The following is a 23,943-nucleotide window of genomic DNA, read 5'->3' as shown; positions in this document are numbered from 1 at the left end:
ACTCTCGCTTAGCTATATATAAAAGCCCTTCGGCCTACGGGCGAAGGCCGAATTCTCTAAGAATTCGTCTATTAATTATAAGCCCTCTTCTTATATCTATCTTAAGCTCCCTATTCGTATCTTATATCTTATATTAAGGTATATCTTACGCGTATTCTCGGCGGGGGGCGTAGGCCTTAAAAAGAATAGACCCGTATTCTTTAACGCTTAATCTTTAGTTATAGAGATACTATACTTATCGCGCGTACTAGATTTAGTAAGAGTATAATCTTCTATATCTTTTCGATCTTAACGGCGAAGATTACTATTTAGATTATTCTATTAATCTAGCTTAGAAACGAATAACTCGATAGTATCTAATAGCTAGACGAGATTTAGTCTTATATCGTTAACTTCTAGCGTAAGAATACTACGTTAATACGCGATATCGCCGCTAGTATATATATATACGTATTATTAAGTTTAGAGTAGGCTATCTAGGACTAGTTTTAACGTATACTAGAGAAGCTAAACGACTATAATAAGATAGATATAGTTACTATTAACGAGTACTATCTTATCTATTAATAGAGTAGATCTACTAATATAAACCCCTTTACTAAGAACTTTCGACCCGCGTTTCTAGAAATAGACTACTTAAGATTATAGCTTTATAAGAACGTTATCTAGTTTAGATATTCGGCTATATTATATAAAGAGGCTAAAGCGGCGGCCCTCTAGTATAGCGGATTTCGTCCGGTCGGCGAGCGTTTATACTAGATATAGATTATTAAAACGTCTATTAATCGTTCGAATATTACTATTTATATACGCTCTATTTCTCGTAGCTAGATTAAGAGTTTCGTATTACTATATTTCCTCTTAGACTCTAGTATTATTTTAGGTAAATATACGCTATAGATAATTCTAAAGACGGTTATCTTTATTAATTCGACTATTACTATTTCGTATATAGTAGCGTTCTTATAGAAGGCTCTTTTATAGAAATATTAGTAGTATTCGTACCGAGGAGACGACGAGTATATAGTTACTAATATTATTAAGAAGTATAGTTCTATTATAGTAGATACTAACCGCCGCCGTAGATATACTAAGTTCTACCGGCCGGGTTCTACTATCCGGATAATAATTACGATAACTTATCTTAGTATAGAAGTTAATATCGTTAATATCGAGCGTATCGTTATATATAATTTCCCTCTAGGAAGAGATATTAGCGACGTATAGTAAAGACTAGGGCGTAGTAGAAGAGAAAAGAGTCGAACTAGTCTATATATTATCTTTCTATCGTATTAGGTCTTCGATAGTAAGAGGCGGAACGGGCGATATACGGCTAACGAAAAGCGTAGTCCTCTTAAACGAGATAGTATAATTAGAAGAATACTACCGGCCGATTATAGGCGAATACGAAATTAAAGAAGTCGGTTAAATACCGTCGCTATATAAGGACCTATAGCCGCGTCTCGTATACGCTTCGTATACGAGATCTATAGAAGTTATATACTAATTACGTAACTCTCGCTTAGCTATATATAAAAGCCCTTCGGCCTACGGGCGAAGGCCGAATCCCTTAAGAATTCGTTTATTAATTATAAGTTCTCTTCTTATATCTATCTTAAGCTCTCTATTCGTGCCTTATATCTTATATTCGAATTCTTCTCTTTAAATAGCCGGTTTAGAATACCTTCTAAGCGGACTCTTCTTTTTATACGCGACGCGTATGCGTCGCGTACCGAAAACGCTACGGTCGTATAAGACCCCTTAACTAGGTCGAACTATCTAACCTCTAGCGAATTAGACGATAACGCCGACGAGATACCCCTAATATCTACCGCTATAGAAGAATTTCTCTTTATAATAATTACGCCCGAAGACGTTATTACGAACTTAAAGGCTAAGATCTATAGGCTCTCTATAGTAATTCTAATCTTCTCGGCTTAAATTATCGAATTAAACGCTTTAATTAAGGGTCTATAGAAACGTATTAATATACTCTCTTAGCTAAGCGTATCCGAAACGTATACTTCTCGTATATATCTCGACTTTAAAGCGCGGAAGGCGATCTAGCGAGAAAAGAACGTTTCCGAACTATAAACTACGATCTAGTACTATTTCGATAAGTAGATTAACGAGTTAAATAATAAGTTTAATATACTTAATTTATAAGACTAAGATACCGAGAAGTGGATTCGCTAGGCCCTCTAAAGCCTCGCGAAGTATAAAGTAATCGCCTAGTACGTTTACTAACGTCTAGATAAATTTATAACCCGAGAGGAGCTTCTCTTTAAGAAGTTTAAAGTAATCGTTTAAGATTAAGTAAGAAACTCTATCTTACGGCGGTACGAGAATACGATTATATTCTATCGCTTTCTAATAAAGCCTAGTACGTCGTATTAGAAGTACCGCGCCCGTATAGAAAGCCTATATAAATAGCTTTTATATATAATAGCCGATAAGAACCTTCTTATCGATCTCTTCTTTATAAACCTCCTAGAGGTTTATCGTAAAGAACTCCTTAAATACTCTACGATAAAGACTATTCGAGGGGTTAAGAAACTCTACGACTTAATTATTAGCCTTAAGTAGACGCTCGGCTTAGTTAAGATAGCGTAGATAGAGAAATAATAGCGCTAGGGCGTAGGCTATAAACGCTCGCGTCTAGCCTACTCTACCGATAGTAGGCGAGGTCGGTCGAGAAACTCGAGCTAATATAAGCCGCCTCGCTAAGAAGACTTCTAGAAGTCGATTTATAGATAAGACGTAGGCGCTTCGTATACGAAGCGTAACTCGGGCTTTCGCCGGTTTAATAAAAACTCGGCTAGTAACTAACCCCCTTTTAGAGCCGATAGCTTAAAGAACGATAAGACCTCGAGAAAAGAATAGTTCTAGTAGCGGCTCTAAGCCGCCTATCTCTAGGACTAGTCGACTAAGGCTTAACCGGATAAATTATTATAAACGTTCTTCTAGAGTCGCCGAAAGAGCTAATAGTCTTAAAGGCCCTCTTAGATTTAGAAAGCGATATAAACCTTATTAAGTAAGATCTAGTAAGTATCTATCGCGTATTCTTCTCGTACGTTAAGCGTACGCTCCGCGTATAGTTCTTAGATAGCTATTTTATAACTATATAGAACTTCTATAAACTTACCCTTCGGGCTAAAGACGGAATAGGCGTTAAGCGAATTATCGGACCGCGCCTATTCTAGAACGCGTTCTTCGAGGGTTACGACCTAATTCTTAGTCTAGACTAGCTAAAAGCGGCCGATCTTATCGCCCGCTTTAATATAAATACTCTTAAATAGAGTAATTTATATTAAGACCGTATCGAGCTTATCTCTACGGTATAATTCGCTAGTTAACTAGCCTTAGACGATTCCGTCTACTAAATTAATCTAGAAGATAAGATTTCTAGTTAGAACTAGCTCCTACTAACGTAGAGAGGCGGAGATCGTAATTCTATATATTACCCGCGACGTACTAGCGCCGCGTATACGTAATATATATACTTTATATTAGAAGCGTAGAGTAATTCTATTCTTATAGCCGTAATAGTTACCGCGCTATAAGAAGGACTTCTAAGTTAATACTAAAACTTTACGAATATCGTATTAAACGAACTAGCCGGTAAGCTAGTCTAGAACTCCGAATATAACTATACGATCGACTTAGAGGACGATAAGTCGCCGCCCTAGATATCTATCTATAACCTCTCGCTAAGAGAGCTATAGATTCTACGAGAATATCTTAATAAGGCTCTTAAGAAGGGCTAGATTCGGTCTAGTAAGTCTTCTACTAGCGCGCTAATCCTCTTCGTTCCTAAGCCTAACGGGACTATACGATTATATATTAATTATCGAGGGCTAAATTAGGTTACGATTAAGAATCGATACTCGCTTTCTCTTATTAGCGAACTATTAAACCGTATATCTTACGCGAAGATCTTTACGAAGCTAGACTTATATAACGCCTATTATAGGCTCTATATTCGTAAGGGCGACGAGTGGAAAACGGCCTTTAAGATAAGATACGGCCTATTTAAGTATCTCGTTATATTCTTTAGCCTAGCTAACGCGCCGGCTACGTTCTAGAGCTATATTAATAAAGCTCTCGAAAGCCTTATAGATACTATCTACGTCGTATATCTAGATAATATCTTAATCTACTCTTAAAACGAGAAAGATTACGTCTAATACGTTTAGTAGATGCTCTAGCGCCTCCGGGACTAGAGCTTATATATTAAGATATTAAAATATATCTTCTATACGACCTACGTAGAGTTTTTAGAGTTTATCGTAACGTCTAGCGGCGTCGTAATAGATCCCGAACGCGTAAAGGCTATTTAAGAATAGCCGGAATCTAGCTTCTTTTATAATATATAAGTATTTCTTAGCTTTACTAACTTCTATAGGCGATTTATATAGAACTACTTCTCTATTACTAAGCCTCTAAATAACCTCCTCCGGGACGCTACTCGGGCACCTAAGAGAGCACCTATAAAGAAGTTCTAAAAGGGCCTAACTAAGTAGTATATTTAGTTCTACTAGCTAGACGACGTTGCGTATACGTTTCGTACGCTAAAAGACGCCTTTTCGTATAGCCTAGTCCTCCGGTACTACGATCTAGTATTATAGCTAATACTTATTACTAATATATCGGATTTCGTCTTAGCTAGTATTCTACTCTAGCCCTAAGCGTAGAAGGGCGACTAAAAATACTAGTTATCTATTATCTACTATAATAAGAAGTTTACGGCTATAGAAGTACGCTATAATACGTACGATAAGAAACTACTAGCTATTATTAAATACTTTAACGTATAGTAATACTTTCTCGTATACGCCTCGTACCCGACGCACGTACTCTACGATTATAATAATCTTAGATACTTTATAAGTACTAAAAAGTTATTAGAACGTTAGACCCGCTACGCTAAAACGCTAGCGAAGTTCAACTTTAAGATTAAATATAAATCTAGAATCTCTAACCCCGCCGATTCTCTCTCTAGGCGACCCGATTACGTATTAAGGTTTAAAGAGGTTAAAAAGAAGATATATCTAGACGCTATATTACTAACGTTATAATAGAAGCTATAGATACGGGAACTTATAAATAGTTCTCTAGGGGCTACTACCCCTACTACGCGTAGCGTATATAAAGAGTATATAAGAGATCCGCGCTACGATAGCTAATTAGATAATACGCTCTTCGTTTCTCTACTAGGACTTATTACCGCCGTATATACTAGCGCGGCTAGCGAAAACCGTAATAACGCGAGGGCCTAGGATTTCGAACTTCTAGATAAGAAAAGCTTACGGCTAGCGTAAGCCCTCGCCGGTATAAAAAAAGCTCGAAGCTTCGTACTACGTTAAGTAATAGTAGTAGCTATACTTAACGAAAAACTAGCTATAGAGGAACCTCTAAGATTACTATTCTTATTTATTAAGAAGGTCTAGCGGGAAGACGATATCGTCGTCTAGCGCCGGACTTAAATCCCGAAGAAACTTACGGCTAAAAGTTAGTTCTTCGACTAAGATAGCCTCTTACGCTACTATATAAAGGTCTACGTCTCTTATAATACCCCTCTACGGGACGAGATTATTAGATATAACTATAACGATTCTACGGGCGGCTACTATAGCTTTAAACGTATATATAAAGTAATCGTACGTAAGTACGAGTAGCCCGGCCTAAATAAGAAAGTTAAGGCCTATATTAATATATATAACGCCTACTAAAGATATAAGATACGTCGCTATAAGCCCTATAGCCTTCTATAGCCGGTTAAGATAAAACGAGAACCGTAGAAATATCTCTCGCTCGATTTTATTACGGACCTTCTTAAATTAAGGGGCCGCGATAGGGGCTTATATAACTTTATTCTAGTAGTCGTAGACCGCGCTACTAAGAAGATATTTTACTTTCCGGTACGTAAGACGATCGACGTAAAGAATCTTACGACTCTACTCGAATTATACTTCTTATAGACGATTATTTCGGACTTTATCGTCTCGAATAGAGGGTTAGTATTTACTAGCGAATACTAGTCTATTTTATACTACGAACTAGGTATTAAACGACGCCTTAGTACGATATTCTATCCGTAAACGAACGGGTAAATAAAACGTTAAAACTAAGAGATTAAGACGTATTTAAGAATATACTCTAACTAGAAGTAATCTAATTAGGCTAAACTACTACTATAAGTAGTATTCGCGTATAATAATAAGTTATACTCTACTATCGAATATACCTCTAATATTCTAAGCTATAGTACGGATAATAAGGCGTTAGACGGTATTCTTAAATCTAACTAAATAAAAAGTCTTATAGTAGTACTCTTAAGTATCGAGGATATTACTCTCGCGCCCGACGTAGCTAAAGCGTATATTAAACGTATACGTAGCGTATACGTACGTATATACTAGATAATTTTATACGTATAGTAGCTCTAGGCTTAGTACTATAATAAAGGCCGCCTAGATCGCCACTTTAAAATAGGGGACGAGGTTCTACTATCTACGAAGAATATTCGTACGAAGCGACCTTATAAGAAGCTAAACGGCCGATTTCTTAGTCCCTTTAAGATTATTAAGGAGGTTAGAAACTCTACCTACTAGCTTAAGCTACTAGCCTTAATAGCGCGGCTCTATTCTATCTTCTATATATTTCTTTTAGAGCTATACTCCGTAAAGCCCGATTTCTAACCGCCCGCTATAGAGTTAGAGAATATATAGGAGGTTAAGGCCGTCGTTAATTATAAAGACGGCTCCCGTAGTTCGTAGTATCTTATTAAATAGCTAGGCTAGCTAAATAAATATAATAAGTAGAAGTACGAGTACGAACTCGAGAACTACTAGAAACTACTCGATAAATATCGTTAACGATACTCTAAAGGAATAAATCTACTAGATACGAAACGCGTACGAAGAGTACGCGAAGAACCTTTATAATAAGATAAAAAATCTTAAAAAGACCTACTAGGAAATAATCCTAAAAATACGAAGAGCGTACGAAGAGTATACGGGGATTTATCGTAAGTAGGCGAAAAATCTATAAAACGCGAGCGGGGAAGACCTTCTAGCTTAAAAAATAAGACGAAGCGGTAAAAGCTTAGTCTTTAGAATTTAGAGTTAAAGGGCGAAAGCTACTAAATATATCGTATATTACGGCCGAGATTAATACGTCGCCGAAAGATACTCGAAATAAAAACCGTAGTTTCTTTCGTAGTTAGGAAATTCTATAGAATCGATTAACTTACGAAAACTTTCGGGTTAATAACTATAATATAAGAAGAATAGATTTTTATTACTAGGCGTAAGCGCCGCGTACGAGAAGCGTATCTAATTTATATAAAACTCTAAGTCTAATCTAACTCGTAAAGAACCCTAAAACCTCGCTAAATATTAAAACTAAATTTTATCTATTCTTTACCTCTTACTTTACTAAGGGCTCGTACTAGTATTATCGTATACTCTTCTAGCTATTACTTTCGTCGAGGGACTTATCGCGGTTTAAATCGAGGCTATTTTTCTTAAAGAGGTTATTCTAGCTACGTAAAAGGCGGTTCTTAGTAGCTACGTCGATACGTTAGTTCGTAAGAAGTATTAAACCGATACCGTTTATACTAAGCTATACTAAGGGTTAGTAAAAGTAAAAGCGGACGGTTAAGAAAGCCCTTATCTACTTACGTTAAAGATTATAGTCGCGAGAGATTTATCGAGCGTATAAGTACTTCTTAAAACTACTAGCGTTCTTAACGCGAGCCTTCTTAAGCCGGCGGAAGTTCTTAACGTAGTTAAGATATTTAGAGGCGTAGCTACGAACTAGATTCTACTTTTTAGAAGTATTATAACGAATAGCCTACTAGCGTATAAATAATAATACGTTTATAGCGCGGCGAAACTCGGAAGACGGCTAGATAGGCGAAAAGAGTTAGCTAAAAATACGACGCGTATACGAATCGTAGGATAAAACTTATTTAAGTATAATCGTACCGCGCTCTAGTATACCTCTAGTACTTTAAGAGCGGTATCTTACGTATATAGTTCTACTTAATAATATCCTTTACGTTATTATCGATCTAAGAAGCGGAAGTCTAGTATAAAAGATAACGTTTATAAAAGGCCTTATAATAAGGCGGAATCGGCTTCTAATAAGAAGCTAGATCGTAGATACTAACGAGACGACGTCGAGAGACGTTCTATATACTAAACGGCTTATAGCGAGCCCGAGTCTTACTTTTATCTTTATTCTAAGCTAATTTAAGACCGAGCTAGCTTATACGAGATAGCTTCTTCTCTTTCTTATCTATACTATCTATAGGACTAGCTTCTAGAGTAATAGAAGACGTCGAAGAATAAGCGATAAAGCCGTAAAAGAAAGTTAAAAATAAAGCTATATTAGAAAATAGATATAGCGTAGAGTTAGAAAATAATCGCGTAAGAGAACTCTAATATACGAAGGCTTCTTACTAACTTCTTCTACGGTACGCGTACGTAAAACGTATAGACCCGAACTCTATAAAAACGTACCTATCTAATAGAAGAAATTATACCTATCTAACGCCTAAGTACTACTTATAAAGGGGTAAGAACCTATTATCTAGCTAATAGATATAGATATAATAATACTAGCTACTAAATCTAGCCGTAAACTAAGAATTACGAGTAATAGTAGTAAACTCTATAAAGATAAATACGCCTAATATAATTACTATAAAGAAATATCGGGGGAGAAGTACGCGCCGCGTATACTATACGTACCTAAAACGTATAAATAATAGTTCTAAAATACTTAAGCTATATACGAGACTCGCGATTATAAATCTAAAAAGATAAAAGATAAAATAACCGCTATTACGTAGAAAGTAATTACTACTTTCCCTACGTAAAATTAAACTTCTAATAGAGTTTTACTTCTAAATACTCTAAGCCGCGTAACGGTCTAGAGTAGCTAAACTTTTCTATTACTCTAGCGTATAGCGCTATATATTTAACCCGCGTATAATAGTTATACGCGTTAAGTATACTCCGCGTATCTACTTATAATATAGATAAAAGCGGATATTTTAAGGGGTATAGACTACGGTTTTCGCGCCTAGAAATTTTCTTAACGATTCTAGCTACGAGCTTTTTTCTTTTTAATAAGAAAGATTTTCCTCGTAGAAGGTATATAAGATTTTTAAGTTTTTTTATTCTTTACGGGGTCGTAGTTAATCTTTATAGTAGAAGAAATAGTATAAGAATCTATAGCCGCGTCTCGTATACGCTTCGTATACGAGATTTATAGAAGTTACGTACTAGTTACGTAACTCTCGCTTAGCTATATATAAAAGCCCTTCGGCCTACGGGCGAAGGCCGAATTCCTTAAAAATTCGTCTATTAATTATAAGCCCTCTTCTTATATCTATCTTAAGCTTTCTATTCGTGCCTTATACCTTATAATAAGGCCGGATAATAGGATAGTAGCTTAGAGATCTAATATCGAGATAGCTAGTTTAAGAAGCTACTAATAGTATATTATCTTATATCTATAATTATATTACGCAGCTCCGAAGAATAAGACGATTAATAAATCTACTAGATACTATAATAGATCGACGTTTACGTACTTTACGGTATATCGTATAGCTAATAGTAATTCTACTTTACGTAGAAATCGATAAAGGGTACGAAAGCTAATATCCTCGTATATTAATCTATTCTAAGTATTCTTAGTACTTAAGTAGCTTTAAACGTCGTCTATAAGAGTAAGAAACTAATTTAATAATAGATAAGAGAGCGAGCTCTTAATTTTATCTATATTGCTAAGATTAGTAGTATTAAGTAACGCGCGCTACTATATAGTAGTATAGAATAATATTACTATACGAGTCGTATAGCTTTAGATAAGAAGAGATTCGAGCTAGTAATACTTAGCGTTATCTCGACTATATTAACTACGATTCTATAACTTAATATTAGACTTAATATAGTAAACCGTCTCTTCGCGATAGTCGATAGAATTCTAGTACGTATAGACGAGCGTATTTACGAGGTTTATTTAAATATAGAATTAAGTAGAAATACTAAGTAGCTATTAACGTCGATTATAATACTCTTTTACGCGATATTATTAGCCCTTTATACTTCGTATTAACTATAACGTAAGTTAGTCGCTATATACGAGCTAGAAGCGATTCTCGAAATTCGTTAAACTCTTTAGTCTAAGATATTATAGAAATATATTATCGTAGATATTATAGATATTCTAGATAGTTTCTTCGTTTTCGTAGATCGCGCTAAGCTACTAATATAACGTCTTATATATATCTAGACGATAGATATTCGGTATTAAAGGGCGAAGCGACTAGTAATTCTTAAAGATATCTCTAACGATATTTAGAAAAACCCTCGCGATAGTATTTATTAGAAGACCGCGTATAATTTAACTACTAATATTATCGACGTTAAATCTAAAGATACTAGGCGACTCTATTATATCGCTCTAGTAGAGTTCGATTATAGAATTATATATATCTTAACGTAGGCCGTTCTTCGGTATTTCTAGATATATAATAAGCGCGAAAGTTATAAGATTACGTATAACCGTCTTATAGCTAAGATACTTATCTCGTACTATACTTTTAAAATTAATATTATCGTAGTATATTATAGTATATAGATTCGCTACGTAGCGCTTAATCTACTTCTATATATACGAATATTAGTAAGATTCTTACTTAGTAGTTACTTAGTAGTTAGAGTCTCTAATAAATACGAATAAAACTAGAGAAACTACTACTTAGTAGTTACTTAGTAGTTAGATATCTCCGGTAAACGCGGCTAAAACTAGAAGAACTATAACTTAGTAGTTACTTAGTAGTTAAAGTCTCTAATAACCGTAGATAATCCGGGAAAAGAACGACTTAGTAGTTACTTAGTAGTTAATATCTTCGAAACGTATATATAATATATACTAAGTACTAAGAGAAGACCTCTTAGTAGTTACTTAATAGTTTAGTTCTCTAGTAACGTAGATAAGAAAGTCGAGATATATATATATTTTTATCTCTTCTACGATAGTCTCTATTAATCTCTTCGCCGATATATATCTATAGTATATATCTAAACCGCTAAGAGTTTATAATATTCTTCGCTTCGTTCTAGAGCTTATTAGATACGTATTTAACGCGAACTATAAGAAGTTTAAATTAATTCGCTAGCGCGAATAATAGACTATACTAGTAATAGTATATATATACCTCGTAATCGCTACTATTTAAGGTTTACTACTATAGCTAGATTAATAGAAGCGTTAATTAGATATAACTCTTAAGAGTATACTATACTATATAGAAGTAATATTTTATAGATTCTTAATAATACGTTCGATATTAAGACTCTTAAAATCTTTACTATAATCGAAACGACCGTAGTAGCGGTTAAAGAGGGTATATAAATTACTATAACGAATAAGAGTATTAAGCTCTTTATAGTAGTCGCTAATAGTTAATAATACGAGTACTTAAACGACTAGATTTCTAAAGATATTATATACTTTCTTCTATCGCCGGGCTAGTATTATATTTATATAAGAAGATAGATCGATATCTTTACTAGTCTATATAATAGCGAGGTATCTAAAGCTTATATTAATCTTTCGTATTATAGTAAATACCTTTCGAAGCCTCTATCGTATATTATATTATATATATCGACTTCTTATACGCCGACTACTAAGCGGAGTATCGTTAACGTATATAAAATCGTTTATATCGTCTTCTAAGTCCTTAGAATCGCTAGAGCCTAGACTAGGACTAAAAAGAGTATTATCGTCGTTATTAGAGTTATCGTTAATAGCGGGAGGCCTATTAGAGAATATATATTAGTAGAAGGGCGAGCTTAAAGAAGGGCTACTTAAGAGGCTCGATAGCTTCGCTAGTATTCGCCCGATAGGATTTATATCTATCTATAGCTATAGAGAATTAATTAGGCTATCGATTATATATACTATTAGGGCCTTACGATAGTATTAGTAGTAAGAAGTATACTACTAAAGACGAGGGTATCGTTTCTTAGTAGAGGTATAATAGATATACGTAAAGTTAGGCCTATATATACTTAAACCCTCCTACGGAGGAGGATAACGATACGATTTAATTGGCTAATATACGATGCGCTAATCTGCTATATTATGCTAAACCCAATTCAGGCGCTTGGCATCCTCCCGCAAGAGGGTCTGATTTATGAGATAAGGCTGCACAGTAGATGGACTCAAGCAAGGGTCCCGCACACCCACTTGGCTAACCACCTACAGTCGGATTATCCGCCGCTTTCACTGATCTACATGGCGCAACGCAACACATGCCGTCCTGATGTCAATGTGAGGTTTCAACGCACACAAGCGTTCGTCCAGTCCACACACTGCTGATCTGAAGCTGTTTGAATGCCTGCATTGAGCTGGAGAATAGCCGACTGCTACCCTGCATGCCTTTTCTTCACGCCAAGTGGGCCTCACAGCCACTTTGCAGGATCCAAGCTGGCAATGTTCGCGCTCTTCGCCTTACCATCCCACACGATTTCACTCACCAGTTTGCCCGTCCCCGGCCCGTTCTGGATGCCCCAGCACGTGTGGCCCGCCGCAATGACCAGTCCCTTTATGCCGGGCACCTTTCCGATCATCGGGCCGCCGCCGCCTCTGCTCACGTTGGGGAGGTAGCATGCCTGCCGAGCAGTGACCTCGCCGTCACGCAGCTCGTCGCTAACCGCAGACACATGGTCAATGATCTCCTGGCAGCGTTGCTGGTCCACCTCTACGTTCTCCGTCGTCTTGGGCAGTGGCACGAGATGGTCTCCTTCGCCACATGCATAGACCTCTTGGAAAGGCCGGGCGTAGATCTCCGGTGATACAGTCTTCCCATAACCTCGACGCTTGCCGGACGCACCGGACTCCGCAGGAAGGTCGATACTCGTGAACAAAGCGTAGTTGGACACGTCCCGAGGAGGCTTGATGACAACGCTGTGGGCGCGTGTCGCCGAGATAGGGGCCTTCGGCCAAACGTTGCGTGTCCAGGGGCCAGCAGAGATGACGACGCTGTCGGCTGGTAGAGTCTGCGCCTCTCCACCATCCTTCGGGGTGTAAGTAAAGCCCCGCACCTCACCCCCTTCAGTGTTGATATCCGTCACACTTCCCAGAACGATCTTGGCGCCCTTCTCCTCCGCCAATCGAGCCATGCTGGTTGTGAAGTGGTACGGATGCACCTGTGCCGTGTCGTCCGGCGCGCCCATCTCCTCGTACGCCCTCACTCCTTCCGGAACGACCCAGTCGAGCTCCTTCGGCACGCCCGCAGCGCGCAGCTGGCCCAGCGCCTCCGGCGTCCGCTTCTGCAGGCTCACGCTCTCGCCGACGTCCGCGCTCTTCTTCACGGGCCGTCCCTTCATGAGAATCTGCCCGCAGTGCACGCCGCGGTAGCCCCAGCGCTGGGCGCCGTCGTGCTTGTCGGCCAGCTCTTTGTGCAAACGGAAGGAGAGGGGCACGATGCATGACGGGTAGGCCCAAAGGCCCAGGAGGCCACCTGCCTTGCCGCTGGCGCCACCGGCAATTTCTGTGGCTTCGAGCAGGGTGATGTTTGTTGTGGCGGGGTCGAAGGCGGTGTGGTGCGAGAGGAAGTAGGCGCTCGTGCTGCCAATAATGCCGCCGCCTATTACAACAATGTTCTTGGGCGTTTCGGATGCCATTGTTGGGCGTGTGAGTCGTCGGAGAAGAGCCACGGCGATCGATGAGAAGGGGAGATGGTTGTTTGCGCGGGTGGTGATGTTGTGTGGTGAAAATCAAATGCGGCGAAGAGTGGCGGAGGGAAAGTTCGTCGGGTGCCATTGCCCCGCTGACGTCACATGAGTGGGATGTGCTCATAACCGATCGCAACTCGCGAATTGCTTTTTGCCGCTTCTATGTATCTGTCGACCTTATGTCAATGTTATTTACGATCGCCGGCAGAGGACTCTTGCTGCACGCACAGCGCTTCTATCCTCTCGAGATACCGGGGTGAATGCTAGGTGCCTAAGCATGGCTGCATGTAACTCATTGAGGAACACTTTTCTCTATTTTTGCCTTCCCGCTTTCTACGCGCCATCCTCTGAGCTTGAGTAATTTCTATCTGCCTCTTGCTCCCTGGCAAGGATTTCCTTCCACTTCTCCGCGAACTCGCGCATCCCGCCTTCGCCGGCGTTGCTAGCATCGACAACATCCTTAGGCAGCTTGTGGGCGCTGTAGGCCGGGGAAGCAAACGAATAGGCTTCTGGGTCATCTCTCTTGACAAGTCGCAATTCGGGAATCCATATTTCTTCATCCGCCTCGTCATCCGAGTCCGGGGTCGCTGTCTTCGCATCATCATCATCGTCATCATCTTCAGCAGGTATCGATGCAGGGTCAGGCTGTGCAGCTGATGGTTCAGAGTTGGCTGGCCGCAGCTGCAGTCGCACAAACCCCTCCCTCTCTTCCTCTTCCTTTTCCTTTCTCATCGTCTCTTCGAGATGCTCAGGTCCGTCCATGGTAAGGAGCTCGAGCCAGCTGAAGAGCAATGGATCCGTCCTCTGAGCCCAGGGATTGATGTCTATCAGCCATGCCTTGTCATACTTGGGCGGGACGTAGACGTCAAACGCAAAGTTTGGATCGGGGAAGCCGTCGCGCAGATGATCTTCGAACAGGGCATTGATGACCCTACGCAGCTGGTCAACCATCGGGCCCAGGAACTCATAGTGATTGGGATCGCGCTGTGTGATTGCGAGCAGCCGTCGGTTCCTTACGAAGCAGCGGAACTCGACCGAGGGGTTTATCATGAAGAACTTGCGCAGGACCAGGTGGTACGGCACCTCGGACTCGCTTGCAATCGTCCGATCCCCCTCGACAGCAGGAGCATCCTCGGTGTCGGCGAAGGCCTGCTCGAGATCATGAGTGATGAAGTCGGAGCTCTTCAGCATCATGTATATGTCGCCTGGTGTCCGACAGTCCATGGTGTTTGTGGCGTTGATCCATGTTGCGTCTTTTGGCGACGACCAGTTTAGCTTGGGGCACACCTTCCCGCCAAGCTCTACAATGATGTCTCGTATGGCGTTGTGAATCTCGGGCCATTCTCTCGAGGGATCCTCGTCGCCGTCGCCATCCTCGTCCGGGGTTTCGGTCGAGGAAAAGATACCGCTGTCGTCGTCGGACCAGTCGCGTTGGGAAGCTTCTTCGTCGGGGGGCAAGATAATACCGTCGGCGCGCAGGTAGTTCAGGAAGGGTCGCGAGAGCGGTATCAGACGAGCCTTGGGCGTGATTTTGCGGTATCTTGAGAAGACAATTCTGTGAGCAAGCGAGCCTTCCAGAGCGCAACCGCTGGCGGGGCAACAATTACCTGGGATGCCACGAGTGGAAAGAACAGTTGAGGACGTGCTGCTTTGTGACAGGAGGAAAGGGAAGGTGCGTCAGCGGCGCATCTTCCGAGGCGGACGACTGCTCAGGCTCGGCCATGTTGGCTGCCGGAGAGAGATTGTGAAGGTAGAGGGGCGCAGAAAGTAATTCACCCGAAGCGTCATCGCGGGGCGAAATGACTCGCGCCGCTTGACGCGGGCCCTCGAATTGCAGACACCACCTTCTCCGCAACACCACCGTTTCTCCACGAACACCCAGCCCATAACATGTCCTCCAACGTCGGCCTCACCACACCCCGCGGCAGCGGTACCTCGGGATACGTGCAGCGGAACCTGTCGCAGCTCAAGCCGCGCGACCAGGCCGCACCCTACACCAAAGATTACGACCAGATCAAGCAACTCCGCCAGCGCCAGCCTGACCAGGGCATCCTCGAGCACGACCGCAAGCGCGAAATAGAAGTGAAGGTGTTCGAGCTCCGTGACCGCTTGGAAGACGAAGGGTGAGTCGGCATGAGGCTGAATGCGTAACACGGCTAACGCGCCTTGTGCAGTGTCGACGAAGATGAGATCGACGACCAGTGCGATGCACTTCGCAAGAAGCTTCAGAAGGAGGCCGACACGTCCAACGAGCGCCTCGACAAGGCCAAGGCCCGCAATCTCAAACAGCACCAAGTCCACGAGCTCGCCGCCGCCAAGATCGAGGAGAGCGAGAAGCTGAGGAAGGCGTTGGGGATCAGCAAGGACTACGAGGAAGGCAGCCATTGGAGGAGACAGGAGGAGAGACTGCGCGAGACCATGAAGAAAGAAGCCGGCGATGACGAGGATCGGAGGAGGGCCAGGGATGAAGACAGCGAGTAACTTGGATACCATGGGCGTATAATCCCGCATGGCACGAGCGGCGTTATCTGGCACGGCAAGGCGTTTTGGTTGGAGTTGCAAAAGTAAATGGCGCAAATGTTATTTCTCATTTCAAAACCAACACCTGGCTGCTCTACATGCTAACGGCGCACTAGTGTCCTTTGCGTTCCTTCGAAGGAGCCAGTCCTTTCTGTCTTCCCCTTCTTTGCCCATCCGCAAATCACTCTGAATGCCTCCTGCCTCTTCGCGTATCTCACAGACTCGTGCCATGGCTCTGAGTGGATGTCCTTGGTGATCTTCTCTCCGCCTTTTCTTTTTGTATACGAGGTTTTGATCCACAACTCGTCGTGTATCCAGGATAGTTCTCGCTCCATTCCGAAATCGTCGAGAAAGTGGCTGTGGTGAAGCTCCATTCTCCACTTTTTCTTCGGTTTTGGGCGGTTCAGAAAGTCATCTACTTTTTGCTGGATAAGCCGCGAGGATACGAGGCGTACAACATGGATTTTGGGGTCCATCACCGCCGTGAAAGGAACCGACCTGCTGCTCGGCAATGTTGCTCGCACGAGCGTACGGCTATTGCCCAGCTCGTCCGTCAGGATGACCATCGGTGTGGCGTAAGTCGAGGGTTCAGCAATCCAATTGAGCGTGCGGACTGGCTGATACTTGGGATACTCCGTCTGTACCCCCTTCCCATACTCATCTGGATCCTGCAAAAACCCAGACGTGTCGTAGTATGCTTTTCTTGCATAAACCCCCGGCTGGTACTCAGGACTAATTCGGCGGAAGTACCCGTTGCCTCTCCGTCCTCTCGGCTCCGCTACGACTGGATCCAGCTCGTCAAACAGACCAGGCGCGAACGACACTTTCCTGGCTGTGGACTTGGCACCGTCCTTTGCTCTCTTCGCTTCCTGATCGACGTTCAGATCCTCGGTAGCCCCAACAGCCTCTGCATACAGCCTCTTCAACTCCATCCTCAGCTTCCCAGCCTCCTCCGCGCCCATCATATCCCCATCAATCAAGCCATCGATCAAGCCATTCGCCTCCTCCACAATCTTGGCCAACTCCTCTCTGCGCCTCTCCTCCGCCAGATCCGCGTTGGCGACTCTGCATTTCGTCTTCCGGATCAGACAGAGCAGCGTCCTCAACTGCTTGCAGCGCTTTTCCAGTTTCTTTTGGTGCGACCGCGCGTCTTTGTTACGTGACGCGTGCGTGCCGTTGCCACCCTTGATCGACGACGACGGCGGGCTCCGGTTGTTCTTTTGTGCCTGCCTATAAGACTCTTCTTCCGCGAACAGCTTTTCTTTTAATCGTTTGTAGTCTCTCGTTAGTGTCCGGGCGCAGTAGCGTGCGCACTCGAGGCACAGGTCGGGGCTGTATGACTGTAGCAGTGAACTGGGCGTGATGGGTGGTTCTGCGAGAGCTGTGTTGCGATTCTCCATGGAGCTGCTTCTCTGCGTGGGGGTGATCAAGCTCATGCTAGTGTCCCGTGCGTGGCTGTTTTCATGATAGTAGGCGGTGCCACAAATCGGGCAAATGGCAGTTGATCGAGACATCTTGGAGAACTTGTCGACTGCGAAGTGAGTGTGTGCTTGGTGGTTGATTTTGTTGGGAGGGTTTTGGATGGCAGTGTGCGGAGCAACGCTTTCCCGTGCCACACACGGCAGAAGGAGCCTTTAAATAGAGCAACCAGGCCGGTACAGATAGAACCCACAGGCAGAATTTTCCTTCTAGCTTGCAGTTTCAACCGAAATGCACTGTGGTTCACAAATTTGGGCGCTGGTGCCGATCCTAGATCAGCCCTGCAGTGAAGTCATTGTCCCGATGTATCACCACACTACTCAAATTTTCCATCAAGCCACGTCTCATGAGTGCACAGTACCGCATTTATTCCGTATGAAGTTCGCCGGACTATTGGACCAAGCCCAAGGCAACAGCCCATCGTGTCAGTGCAAAGCTGACGTCCGGATCCAAAGCGGGTGCGAGAACACACACTTCATTTGCAGCTAGAATCACCAGTTTCAGTACATCCAATTTTTAGTAGGCCGAGAACCTATTTAGTTCACCAAAGCCACCACGACCTTTGCTTTTTCCCTCTGAACCACTTGGCGGCTTCGCGTGTTCTCTCGCCCTCCTCCTCCGGGTTGCCAAAATACCGCGTTGGAAAATGCCAATCCCTTATCTCCTTCTCCGTCACCAAGTTCCAGCCACTTGTGTCCAGCAGCAGCCCATCAATGGCCCACTTTCCCGGCCGATAACACGGGTTCTGTCTCTCGAACCGCGAAACATCTCGTGGGCGCATATCAAAGTCCGTCGATTTCGGGTCGAAGCGGACAGTTGCCGCCTTCTTCTTCTTTTTCTCCTCCCCTTCCGCGTTGCCGCCACCACCCTCCATCGACGACATCTTCAATGCCGGCCGCAATGCAGCTGTAGCACCACCACCACCACCACCACCATCTCTACCATGCTTCTCCGCCTTCCTCTTCCCCCAACTCATCGACCTCGACAAACTCTTCAAACTCTTCACACTCCGTAAACTCCCCAAACTCCCCCTCCTCATCCCCAACCCCACGCCCTCATCCACCCTTGCCCTCGCAGCAGCCCCTCCCTTAATATCCACATCCTCATCCACCACCACCTTCCACACCACCTTCTCCTTCTCCTCCCTCTCCTCCCTCTCCTCCTCCTCCGCCCTCTCCCTTTCCCTAACCAAAACCTCCAACCCGCACCTCAACTCCACGCACCTCCTTCTCCAACATCCCAGCAGCGAACTCGCTCTATTCTCGCCCTCGTCGTCTCTCAAGGCCCTCGCCATCATGCCCCCCAACGACGACGACGACGACAACGACGACGACAGGTCCTCGTTCTCCTGATACGCCTTGTCGACCTCGACGCGCGCGCGCTGCAGCTCCTGTCGCGAGCGGGCGTATTCCACCTCCACGCACCGGACGCAGCGCTCGGCGTTGAGGTCCGCGCGGATGGGCTTGCGTTGCTGCCAGTGCTGTTGTTGGTGTTGTGCGCGGCCGCAGGCGGAGGGCGAAGAAGAAGAAGAAGAAGAAGAAGAAGAAGAAGAAGAAGAAGAGCGGGTGAAGCCGGGCCAGGGCTCCATGGGGACTTTGTGCTGTGTGTCGTTGGTTTTGCTACTGCAGCAAGTGTCTATATCGTTTGCGTTGGGGGAGCGTCCTTCCTTCTCGTCTCCCTCTCTTCCGTTGTTATCATTATTTTTATCGTTTTTATCGTTATTGTTGTTATGATCGGGATAGCGGGTGGGCGGAGATCGGAAGGTCAGCGGGTTGGCAGCGATGATGGCAGCGGTGCGGCGGCGCACGGTGATGGGGTGGCCGCAGCGGGTCGCGGTTATCGTTGTCGAGCCTTTTGCTCTTTCCTTTCTCTCTTGCTCTTCGTCGCCGCCGCTGGTGGGCTCGGTAGTGGTGGACGGGGCGGCGATGGCGCAGTGCGGACAGAGCGGCGCGTCGTATCCTTTGTACGTGTAGGCCCGGTGAGCGCGGCTGTTATGCGCGACTGGGTAGTAATGCTTGCACGAGGTGGCCTGGAGCGTGACGGGTGGCGGCGGCGGGAGGTTCTTGGTCGGGACGGGGACGCCTTCCTCGTTTGTCGCATCCTCGACCTTATGGGCAGGCAGGGCGATGGCATTGTCGACCTCAGAGGATGAGGTGAGGGATGGCGAGGCGTCATATGATGGTTTCTTTGCTGTTGTCCTCCATGCTGGAGGCGGGGGTAGGCAAAGCATAGTCTGCATCTTGTAGCGTTGCAATCTCTTAGTCCCCATCTGGCGGGGGTTCTGGTACGACATGGTAGGCATGATTGAGAGTAGTGTTGATTGGAGCTATTGGTGTTGATGTTGTTGAGCTGCATGTGCTTTTTAGATGTACCCCAGACCGTGTGCTCCGCCCACGGAAAGTGCAATGCCCCATGGAGTAGCAGTACCAGGGTTGGCGGTGAGAAAAGTTTTCGTTTGTCAACCACTTCATTGCAAAGCCGAGGAAAGGCAGAAATGGCATGTGCGGAAACAACGGCCGTTGCAGAGGGTTGGTTGGCCGCGATGGGTAAATAAGGTGGGGACCATGGTTCAGTAGCATCAACGCGCTTCTCCAAGCAGCATGCTCGTAGTTCGGACCGTCCCTCCCGCCCGCCACGTCTGGTACACCATGCTGTTAGCGGCTAGTGCTGGATTTTGACCGAGGCTTTGGATCAGTTACCTTTTGGCCACCCCGGCGGCTACTGCCGCTCCATTGTCACATGCGCGGGTAACCTCGTTGGGCGCGATTCAACACATCTCCTTGTTGAACGTTATCATCGCCATGAAGCAGTACAGAGGGCATAAAACACGACTGGTGATCTCTTCGTCGGCTTTCAAACACTGTACCAGAGAAGCTGAAGGGCTTGACTAGTAATGACATGCCGAGAGAGCAAGAACCTGGACATGCCTGATGGAATGACAGACCCCGAGCTCATCGCTTTCTTGAGACGAGCCAAGCCCACATGATGACTGGACTATACCTAAAACGTACAGCATGGAGACAGTAGGCCACCAGATGGAGATGAGCAGTGGCGGCTGAAACTGGCTGTGCTGACATTTAGGGTATAGGCACCGGAGTTTCCAGATTCGGCCTCGGTGCTGACTGAAAGGGCCGCACTGCGACGCCTTTTACCTCGTCTTCTCTCCACTGATGGCCGCCCATGCCGAGTGTCCAAATTTCCTCGACTCGCCTGATCAGTTCCTCCAAGCTTGACCCATCTCGCAAAAGTTTAGGGGAAGAGACTGGGGCAGCGCCCAGGAGAGTTTCCAGCTTGGTGGCGGGCGCTGCAGGTGGAGGGGCCACGTGCCGTCTGACACCCTGGCGCAATTTTGTAACTATCTCAGTGTCGCGGCGGGTGAGCGGGCCGTAGGACGGTGCAGCGATCATCCTGAGCCAGTTTGACATGGTACGAGCCATTTCAACAGCGACGTAGTAGCAAGAGAAACTAAGTATGTGAGCAGCGTATGTCGCAACCTATCTTGTGTCAGCCATGTAAAATCGCACCGGGGCCCCAATGTGTACTGTACCTCGGTGAAGCCGGCTTTGGAAACGCTGGTAAACATGGACGTGGCGCATTCGATGGGCTTGAAAGTCCAAGCCGGTCGATCCCGAGACGAGTCTTGGTTCTTGTGTAGTTTCGTGGTGATGTAGAGATGCAGAAATATGTTCTCGATGCGCGGGTGCGCGGGGACATTGGCGTCCCACAAACACTCCGGACTTGCCCACCAAAGCTCGGTCCAGAGACCCAAAGCACCATCTATGGTGTCGCGCAGCCGGAACAATGCCATGTCTCGGGTCTGCCAGCCTTCGACGGTCAAATAATTGGTGGGGAGTTTGGCGGCGGCATTGTACGAGTCCATGATGACGCAGAGAAGGATGAACTGTCCAAACAGGGTGGCTAGCTCGTAATCGGTCGAGTATTCCGTGTCTTGAGAAAGGATGGCATGGGCAGCAATCGGGAAGATGATCTCCGACTTTCCCCGTAAGCCGAGGAGCTCGACCTGTACTTGCCATTCGGCCTCGGAAGTGGCTTCCCAAACACTCTCGGGGCTCGGAAGAGATAGCTCTATGGCATTGACCAAGGCCGGGGTATCATGGCCGTAGAAGGTCGACTGCATGACACAGTTGACGAAGAGAGCGAAACCAGTCCTGGAGGCTTCAGCTATTGTCAAGGGCTACGGCGGCCGCTTTCCGTACCTCTTGATTTCTTCTCGCAATCTCCACATGCCCCAGTCATCATAGCTCAAGGGTGGCAGTGTGGTTGACATGAATTCAAGCAAAGCCTACGCACGGTATGAGTGAGCGAGGCAAGGAGATGTAAGAAGCGTTCGAAGCAGCTAACCTGGGACAAAGCGTGCTTCTCTCGGCTTGCCCACCTCCGCATCTCTTCGTTGCCGTACCAAACGGCGAAATCTATGATCAGAATCCTGGCTTGGAGGTCTTGAAGACTGGGGTTGCCCTGCAGGAAGCTTAGTCGGAATTCGGCACGAGGGCTCAAGAGCTTACCATCCGAGACTGTTTTTGCAATGTTTCGGAGGCGAGCTTGTGCATCCTGGCGGCCTTTGAACGGTAGTTGTCAAGATAGAGGGAGCCAGCCATGGCCATGGTGTAATACAGGGCGGAATTCTGGGCCATGCACTCGTGCTCGCAGGTCAGGTAGTGGAGGAAAGGGATGCGCGGCAGGAATCTCTGGCGGAACTTGACGGCGCACACTTGCATATCTTGCGGCGACATGGGCAGAGCGGGCGGCGGCAGCAAGGCAGCATCCAGGGGAAAGGAGGCGTTGGGGGCATGGGCGAGGGCCAGGGAGGGAGGGATGAGGGGCGAGGTGGTGGAATCGAAGACGGGCATCAGGCAGTTCTGCCAGGACGGCTGCACGAAGTTGGGCACGCCGCCGGGCATGGGGAACTCGGGCCATTCCTGGATGGCGTAGTCCCACTCGGTGGCCAGGTTGAACGAGTCGGCGTGGGCGGCCAGGGCGGCAGGCTGGTGGTGGTCGTCGGGCGGCGACTGCGACGAGATGCTGGCGGCATGGTGGCGGGGCGGAGTGAGGGCAGCGGCGGCGGCGGCGGAGGAGGGCAGCGGGACCTGGGCGACGGGCTGCAGATCGAGATCGGCCGGCGGTGTGGTGGACGAGTCTGAGGTCTGCTGGATAGGGCCGCGGGGAATGGCGCCGCGGCGCGGCTTGCGCCTCCGCTTTAGGGGATTGGGCTGGTGGACGAGCTTGTGTCGCTGCAGGACGTCCTTGCGGTGGAAGCGCATGCCGCAGGCGGGGTGGTCGCACAGGAAGCGCGGGAAGCCATGGCTGAGCTCGTGGCGGCGCAGGTGGTCCTCGCGCTTGAACTGGTCGGCGCAGTGCCTGCACTTGTACCACGCGGGCTCGTCTTGGGCGGGCGAGAGGGATGACATAACGGACAGCGGTACTCCGTACTGCGGAGGAGACGAGGGGCGGGCGGCGTTTTCTCCACGGGGGACCCTCTATTTTGGGCGCCGCCCCAGGCAGGACGGTCACGGGCCTAGCCCGGCCCGGCCGCTGCCCGGACGCTGCCCGGACGCTGCCCGGACGCTGCCCGGACGCTGGCTCCAGCAGACGAGCGTTTGATTCCCGTCTCCCGTGCGCCCGACGTCGGTGGCTGCGACGCATGCGACTCCAGAGCCGTCTCTCGCGGGCGCCGCTGCAGCCCCTGCGCTCCCCGCGAGTCTAATAGATGACCCGCCGCGCGCTTCTGTTATTCCCGCCCGCCCGCCCCAAGACCCACGCCCGGTAATCCGTACTCGACTCGGCCAAAAGTGCCAGCGCCGCTTCACCATCGCAGTAATCCGTACTACGTACTACCTAGGTATGCGGCCAGCCAATCGCACGATGGCCGCGTGCGCGGCGCTGGTAAGGCTGGCGATCCCCAGTGGCGCGACGCAGGGACGGCACGCCAGCAGATAACCCCCGACGTGCCGATGACATTTTTTCTCCCCGGCGCCGCCCGTGCGGCTACTTTCGGCGACATCTCAAGCCTTGCTTTCCCTTAGGTACATCTACCTCCATGTCGGCACGAGTCAAGCCGTGCAGCGTCTCGCCTCGCTGCGCCGAGCCTTGATTCATCTCGGACTCCATCCGGCATCCCGGCCTGATTTTTTCGCTCTGGGCTCGTCGTCTGCCCGTT

General features: G+C 46.2%; 6 protein-coding genes across 6 annotated transcripts; 1 reads left to right on the top strand and 5 right to left on the bottom strand.

The window, feature by feature from the left end:
- Positions 1 to 12,491: 12,491 nt before the first annotated feature.
- Positions 12,492 to 13,715, bottom strand: BKCO1_43000109 (fad nad binding oxidoreductase; the record flags this gene model as incomplete). Its single annotated transcript, XM_020275963.1, has 1 exon — positions 12,492 to 13,715. One exon carries the CDS (start codon positions 13,713 to 13,715, stop codon positions 12,492 to 12,494), a length of 1,224 nt encoding a protein of 407 aa, XP_020128150.1.
- A 384-nt stretch (positions 13,716 to 14,099) lies between these two features.
- Positions 14,100 to 15,489, bottom strand: BKCO1_43000108 (cell division cycle protein 123; the record flags this gene model as incomplete). Its single annotated transcript, XM_020275962.1, has 2 exons — positions 14,100 to 15,306; positions 15,374 to 15,489. 2 exons carry the CDS (start codon positions 15,487 to 15,489, stop codon positions 14,100 to 14,102), a joined length of 1,323 nt encoding a protein of 440 aa, XP_020128149.1.
- A 167-nt stretch (positions 15,490 to 15,656) lies between these two features.
- Positions 15,657 to 16,247, top strand: BKCO1_43000107 (pre-mrna-splicing factor cwc21; the record flags this gene model as incomplete). The annotated part of the gene is made up of 2 exons (XM_020275961.1): positions 15,657 to 15,889; positions 15,941 to 16,247. 2 exons carry the CDS (start codon positions 15,657 to 15,659, stop codon positions 16,245 to 16,247), a joined length of 540 nt encoding a protein of 179 aa, XP_020128142.1.
- Positions 16,248 to 16,387: 140 nt separating this feature from the next.
- On the bottom strand, positions 16,388 to 17,800 carry BKCO1_43000106 (uncharacterized protein; the record flags this gene model as incomplete). The annotated part of the gene is made up of 1 exon (XM_020275960.1): positions 16,388 to 17,800. One exon carries the CDS (start codon positions 17,798 to 17,800, stop codon positions 16,388 to 16,390), a length of 1,413 nt encoding a protein of 470 aa, XP_020128141.1.
- A 506-nt stretch (positions 17,801 to 18,306) lies between these two features.
- Positions 18,307 to 20,067, bottom strand: BKCO1_43000105 (uncharacterized protein; the record flags this gene model as incomplete). Its single annotated transcript, XM_020275959.1, has 1 exon — positions 18,307 to 20,067. One exon carries the CDS (start codon positions 20,065 to 20,067, stop codon positions 18,307 to 18,309), a length of 1,761 nt encoding a protein of 586 aa, XP_020128189.1.
- A 775-nt stretch (positions 20,068 to 20,842) lies between these two features.
- On the bottom strand, positions 20,843 to 23,194 carry BKCO1_43000104 (c2h2 finger domain-containing protein; the record flags this gene model as incomplete). The annotated part of the gene is made up of 5 exons (XM_020275958.1): positions 20,843 to 21,259; positions 21,313 to 21,934; positions 21,983 to 22,068; positions 22,128 to 22,244; positions 22,292 to 23,194. The coding sequence occupies 5 exons, from the start codon at positions 23,192 to 23,194 to the stop codon at positions 20,843 to 20,845; spliced, it is 2,145 nt and encodes a 714-aa protein (XP_020128151.1).
- Positions 23,195 to 23,943: the final 749 nt, after the last annotated feature.

This window comes from Diplodia corticola (genome assembly GCF_001883845.1).
Source record: "Diplodia corticola strain CBS 112549 chromosome Unknown scaffold43, whole genome shotgun sequence".
Classification (NCBI taxonomy): domain Eukaryota; kingdom Fungi; phylum Ascomycota; class Dothideomycetes; order Botryosphaeriales; family Botryosphaeriaceae; genus Diplodia; species Diplodia corticola.
This window is presented reverse-complemented; position numbering and strand designations above follow the sequence as displayed.